General features: G+C 40.9%; 1 protein-coding gene across 1 annotated transcript; it reads right to left on the bottom strand.

Annotated features, from left to right (window-relative positions):
* LOC132486852 (protocadherin beta-4) lies at positions 1–2,544 on the bottom strand. Its single transcript, XM_060094426.1, has one exon. The coding sequence runs from the start codon at positions 2,374–2,376 to the stop codon at positions 1–3; it is 2,376 nt and encodes a 791-aa protein (XP_059950409.1). The 5' UTR covers positions 2,377–2,544.
* Positions 2,545–6,955: the final 4,411 nt, after the last annotated feature.

Here is a 6,955-nt window from a genome sequence, read left to right as displayed (position 1 = left end):
CTATTCCTGCAGTTGGGGCTTTCTTTTAATTTCTCTCTCTGTGTTCTGAACCAACTGTTTGGGAAATACTGGCTTCAGGAATTTGAACTCACCGGTTTCATGGTCTCCCGTCAGACACACCTCGTACTGGTAGCTCTGGGACAGGGTCCCCGTGCCGCTGACGTCCACCAGGTGGCCCGGAAAGGGTCCCTCGGGCACCGAGCAGCGACCCACCGAGGCCGCCCCGCCCCTCCTGCACAGCCGCACCGCGACGAACACCAGCACCGAGAAGAGGAAAAGCGACGACACCGACGCCAAGGCGACCACCAGGTAGACGGTGAGTGGGGCGGCCGGGGCCGCGTCCGCCGCTTCCGCTTCCGGGGCCGGCAGGTAGGGCTGCGAGAAGCCGTCCACCAGCAGCAGGTGCAGCGTGACGCTGGCCGAGAGCGGCGGCTCGCCGTTGTCCTTGACCAGCACCACCAGCCTGTGCTTGGCCGCGTCACGCTCGCTCAGCAGTCGGGCCGTGCGCACCTCGCCATTGTGCGCCCACACGCCGAAGAGCCCGGGCTCCGTGGCCTTGAGCAGCTGGTACGACAGCCAGGCGTTCTGGCCCGAGTCGCCGTCCACCGCCACCACCTTGGTCACCAGGTAGCCCGCCTCGGCCGCCCTGGGCACCAGCTCGGTGCAGGGCGCCGAGGCGTTCTGCAGCGGGTACAGCACGAAGGGCGCGTTGTCGTTGTCGTCCGCCACGAGCACGCGCACCAGCGCCTGGCTGCTGAGCGCGGGCGAGCCGCGATCGGCGGCGCCCACGCGGAACTCGAACGCTCTTAGGGCCTCGTAGTCAAGGGACCTCAGGGCGAACAGGTGGCCGTTGTCCGGGTTGATGGACACCAGGGAAGCCAGGGGCACGTGCGGGTCGAGGGGCGGCAGCAGCGAGTAGGTGACCTGGGCGTTGGCGCCCGCGTCTCTGTCTGTGGCGCGGACAGTGCCGATGTGCAGGGCGGGGCTGTTGTTCTCGCGGACGGTCAGGGTGTAGGAGGTCTGGGTGAAGGCGGGGGCGTTGTCGTTGACGTCGGCCACCAGCACGGTTATGTTGTGCTCGGTTTTCAGCCTGGGGGTTCCCATATCTGTGACGGTGATGGTGATGTTGTACTCGGCTCTGCTCTCTCTGTCCAACGGGCTCTCTGTTACCAGGGTGTAGAAATTCTTTAAAGTCGGTTTTAGAATGAATGGCAGATTACCTGGAATAGAGCAAACCATCCTTCCATTGTCTCCGGAGTCTCTATCTCGAATTCGGAAGATGGAGACTACAGTCTCAGGAGCATTTTCTGGGATGGAGCAGGTGAGTGAAGGTATGGTAAGTTCAGGGGCGTTGTCATTCACATCTACCACCTCTATGACTACAGTGCCTTTTCCGGAAAGGCCTCCTCCATCTGTAGCCTCAATTTCCACGTGGTAAGATTTAATTTGTTCAAAATCCAATATCTTTGTCAGTCGGATTTCTCCTGTGATTTCATTTATTGAGAAAGTTTGTTTAATTTCCTCTGATGCTTGGAACAAGCCATAGGAAACAGCCCCAAAGTTTCCAGCATCTACATCCCTAGCTAAAACAGTAAGTATTGGGGAGTCTAGGGGGCTGTTTTCCAGAACCTGCACCTCATATGGAGTGTGCACAAACTCAGGAGCATTGTCATTGACATCCATGATCAGGATTCGTAACATGCTGGTGCCAGACCTAGGTGGAGACCCACCATCCAGCGCCATGAGGGTTAAGCTGAACTCAGGCTGCTCCTCTCGATCCAGTGCTTTGTCCTGCACCAAATCTGGATATTTCTTGCCCTCACTATGATTTCGAGTGACAACGTGAAAATGAGAATTGGGGCTGATAGTGTATTTTTGAAGACCATTGCTGCCCACATCCAAATCCTGAGCTAATTTCAACGGAAAAACAGTCCCTGGCTGGCTGTTTTCCGGTATTTTCAGGAGCATTTCCCTATTCGGGAATACTGGGGAGTGGTCATTTACGTCCTGGATTAATAGTTCTCCTTCAAAAAATTGCACCGGAGTTTCCAGGAACACTTGGAAATGCAGCACACAGGGTTCAACGGGGCCACATATATCTTCCCGGTCTAGTTTCTCCCTCAAAAGCAAATCTCCAGTCTGGCGATCTAGCAGCAAGCGCTGCTTGTCATCGTCACACACCACCTGGGCCGACCGGGCGGCCAGCTCCCCAATTCCCAGGCCCAGGTCCTTGGTCAAATGGGCTATAAAGGAGACGCTCTCTGTTTCTTCCAGCACAGAATAACGAATAGGTGCAGGGTGAGCCTGAGACAAGAATACCATCAAAATAAAGGTCATCACTTGCCTGTTTTGTTGAATTCTCTCTAGCGTCTCCATGTTGGGGCCAGAGTGCTTACATCCAATCCCTTCAGCAACCACAAAAAGACCCGAGGTATTAAATTCTGACTTCTTGCTTGGTAGAATCTTCACAAAATTGCCTTTAATCTTAAAGTCGTTTAGTATATCGCTACCCAAACTCGTTGGTAACCCAGCACGGCTGGCAAAGCTTCTTCTGTGTGGTGTTGATTTCGTCTGGCAACAAAGGAACAAGGGAGCTCTTTACGGCTCCTTATTCACAGTCTTAGCCAGCAGCGCCACCCAGCGTCCTTATTGAGAAACTAATACTGTAGTCTCAAGTCAGCCTATTTTGGAAGTGTCCAAATGTAAGCCCTTTAAAAAGGTGTATAGAGCTTTTAAAAGTTTTGTTATTCCATTAAATGGCTGAAGGTATAGGTTATTCCATTACATTGCATGAGCTAGAATAATTGTGAGCACAAAGCAAGGGGATATCTTCCTCTCCCCATACCCTTACAAGTGGAACTTAAAGAACTCCATTTCCCCTTTGTCATAATCTAAACAGGGGAGATAAACTCTTATAAAATTATAATTCATAATAGTTTTATCTGTTTATTTCCAAGTATGTGAGAAATTTATGATGATGCAAAAAGTTTATGTAAGGTGTTCTGTACCACCTGGTCTCAGGTTCTATTTTTTTACACTGGTGTGCAAACAGTAATACAGTTGAATAAAGAGGCATCTTGCTTTGTTGTAAGTCCTTTTACAGTGTGAACCCACATTAAAATATTAAGGAGGTCAAATAGTATTAGAGTCAGATTCTTAGATACAGAGAGGAAATGAAAGGATTTTTACAGATAAAGAAACAGAAGCTCAGAGGGTGATAGGACTTGATTATTCTACTTGACTATTATCAGGATAATATCAAGACAAAATTGAGTGAAAATCATATAATCTTATTAAGGTAAAGCCTTTAAGTTTAAGGTGATTTAGCTAGATATCTGTATTTAATAATGAGTTTGCTTCTTACCACATTGATCCTTTGTAGCCCAGATATCACATTCCTTGACTAGCCAATTTGCGGGAAGACAAGAAGCAGTGATTTAAAACATTTTAATGTGTGAGCAAAGGGTACCACAAGCTTTGACTACTTATATATGGTGAAGAGGAGAGACTTGTTTATAAAATGGATTTCAGTGCAGCATGCAGCTATTGTGATTTCCCTGATACAGTAAGTTAACTGAGACACAGTTAATCAGTTTACTGGTTACAATTAGTATATTAAATGGAGTACCACTTATCTTCGTACATATGGGATTTCTCCTTAAATATCTTGTAATTTAATTACTTAATTAACCTCATAAATTATGATTCACATTTAATGAATTATTTTAAAATCATGTCAGTAATCTTAGATTCTGATAATGATAGAAAGTATTAGGAAAAATTATTATTTACTTTTTTTTGGCCATGCCGCGCACATGCGGGATCTTAATTCCACAACCAGAGATCAAACCCGTGTCCCCTGCAGTGGAAGCGTGGACCCTTAACTGCTGGTCCGCCAGGAAAGTCCCAGGAAACATTATTTTTGAAAGAAGCCTGGACTATAGTAATCATTCAGTACATATCATTTGGATAAATTAATTAACCCACTCTAATGATCATATTTCTACCTATATTAGCAGATTACTGTGAGATCATGCATTCAGCCATGAACATGTCTGACACTGAATACAGAATTCTGAGAGATGAGAGTATAATACACGCTAAGCACTGTTCAAATAAATTTACTTTTATTCTAGCTCTGTTAATTCCTGTTGTAAGAGATCTAGTAATAGCAATAATAGTAATATTAATGTGCTGTAGAATTTTCTTTCATGTTTAGGGCAAATCGGAGAAAGATATATCAACATTAAGTGAAATGAAAAAATAATAATAAACATACTGAAAAAAAGAAAGAATATTATTTTAGATATAAATGGAAAGCAAATTTCCTGAATGAAACAAAAAATTGTTTCATACTATGTTAACTGAGCTCTAGTTAGATTCAAGTTAAAGAGTTCAGGACAAAATTCAAACTAGATTTTGTTTACTTATTCCTATATGCTGACATAGTAATAGTGTTGCAGATTAGCTCTTTTCGATCCCTTTTGTCAATCCAAAGCAAATGAAATCTAGGTAATATTAACATATATGTGTCACTATATGCCAGATAGTATTTTAAGCATTTTATGTACACTAACTCATTTTATCCCTCAAACAACCCTGTGAGGTGTGGGCACTCTTATTAGGCACACTTTATAGAAAAAGACATTGAGGAATAGAAAGTTTAAATAATCTGCCCATAGTCACACACCATGTGAAATGGCAAAGGTAGGATTCAAACTGTTACAGAATGGCTCCAGAATCCATTCTTTGATCTAACTAAGTGGAATTACAGAGGTGAACAACTTTTTAGGTAATTTAGATCCAAACTTCAGCCTTACCTTGGGTACACAGATATCATATGTGAAATATATTTGTATTCAAATTTTCAATTAGTATAAGAATCTTTTAAATAGTTTGTCTTCCTTTAGAGATAGGTACCAGCAAAAAGAGGTGCTTACAAAATTTAGAAATTGAAAGGAAAACTAAGAGTGTTTTGTTGAGATCATTATTAGGCTTTAAAAAAATACTAAGAGTGACATGAATAATGAATTCCCTGTAGCCTTAAATATATATCCATATATATATATCCATATACATATATATATATACATATACATATATATATACACCTATGTATAGATCTTTTGAAATGTTATCAGCGTGTAAAGTTAAAATCAAGAAAGGTGGCCTAAGATGATAGTTTAACATTGCATCATGGAATATTTTGCCAAACTGCCAAACTTATCAGAAAAAAACTATTATATCTGCATGGAAGAGGCATTAATGATAAAGAGAATGACCACCTGCAAAACCATTCCATTCCAGTCAGGAAAGCTGCATTATCCATTCTGAAGGATTCATACAACAACTTACACAATTGGTTGCCAGACCTGAAGCACAATATTTAAAACATTTCTTCCATTTTGAATACACAAAGAGATAGAATAGTTAGAGGGATACTCTGGTAATTAAATATCAGTTTTAATTCCTCCCTGGTAAAATACAGGCAAGAACTTTAAATATCATTGAGGGAAAGATAAAAATCATTTTAAAGGAATTTGAATACAAGAAGTCCTAAAGTTCAAATGCAAAACACATACTTTGAAGTTTTGAGTAGTCTCACTTGTTTAAAAAAAAATGAGAGAATGTTCTTTAAAACTTCATGATAACTTGAGGGCTGTTTTGTTCTTAACTTGGAGGGGGAAAGTACAGAGGGATATTAAGCGATAATTGTTGAAAGGAGAGATGAATTGGTGAAATATGTATTAGATTTTAAATATTATTTTTAGTTACTGAAATCACACTTCAAATAGTATTATTTCAAAATATTAAGCAGCATTGATAATTGGTAATTATAAATGGTTTGTAGATTTTACTAGAAATTCTTATAAAAGGAATTATCTTTTGGAATTTTCTACTAAATAGATATATTAGATTCATCAGCTGGCCATTCAAATGAAATAACTGTAAAGCAAACAATACTTGTCACTGGTAAAAGCAAACTAAAATTTAATATCTTTTAACCTTTTAATATCTTATAGCTAAACTGAAGCTATTTTTTTTTAAATCACACTAATTGAAATTCAAATTTAGAAAGGAGATATTTGAATAATTAGAGTGTTTGGCCTTAGAAATTTGTGATGACATCCAATATAATTTCTAATAATTCCTTGTATTACATACTAAATTAAAAATAGTATTTGTATGTTTAATGTATCAAAATATTCAAATATTTATTGTTGTTATTTTTCAAGATTGTTTTGGCTACTTGCATTTCCAAGTGAATTTTACCTTCAATTTACTAATTTCTGCAAAAAAAAAAAAAAAAAGCAAGCCTGCTGGGATTTTGATAGGGATTCAGTTGAATCTGTAAACCAATGTTAAATCTTCCAAAACATGAACAATTTTCCATTTACTTAGGTTTTCTTTCATTTCTTTCACTGATGTTTTATAGTGTTTGGCATACAAGTCTTGCACTTATTAAATTTATTCCTAAGTATTGTATTATTATTATTATTATTATTATTATTGTTATTTTTTGCGGTACGCGGGCCTCTCACTGTTGTGGCCTCTCCCGTTGCGGAGCACAGGCTCCGGACGCGCAGACTCAGTGGCCGTGGCTCACGGGCCCAGCCGCTCCGCGGCATGTGGGATCTTCCCGGACCAGGGCACGAACCCATGTCCCCTGCATCAGCAGGCGGACTCTCAACCACTGCGCCACCAGGGAAGCCCCCAGTATTATTTTTGATGCTATTGTAAATGGAATGTTTTCTTCATTTCATTTTTGCATTGTCCAATGCTAGTATATAGAAATAGTATTGATTTTTGTATACTGATCTTGTATCCTTTGCTGAATTCATTTATTAAGTTTAGTAGTTTTTTGGTGGATTCCTTAGGATTTTTATATGCACAGTCATGTCACCTGCAGAGATAGTTTTACTTCGTTTCCAGTTTGAATTATTTTATTTCTTTT

Source organism: Mesoplodon densirostris, chromosome 3, assembly GCF_025265405.1.
Source record: "Mesoplodon densirostris isolate mMesDen1 chromosome 3, mMesDen1 primary haplotype, whole genome shotgun sequence".
Taxonomy (NCBI): Eukaryota; Metazoa; Chordata; class Mammalia; order Artiodactyla; family Ziphiidae; genus Mesoplodon; species Mesoplodon densirostris.
The sequence above is the reverse complement of the archived record's forward strand: the minus strand, read 5'-3'. Positions and strand labels throughout refer to the sequence as shown.

Excerpts from the sequence above, each read along its gene's own strand:
- LOC132486852 (XM_060094426.1), bottom strand. The coding sequence starts at position 2,376 with ATGGAGACGCTAGAGAGAATTCAACAAAACAGGCAAGTGATGACCTTT.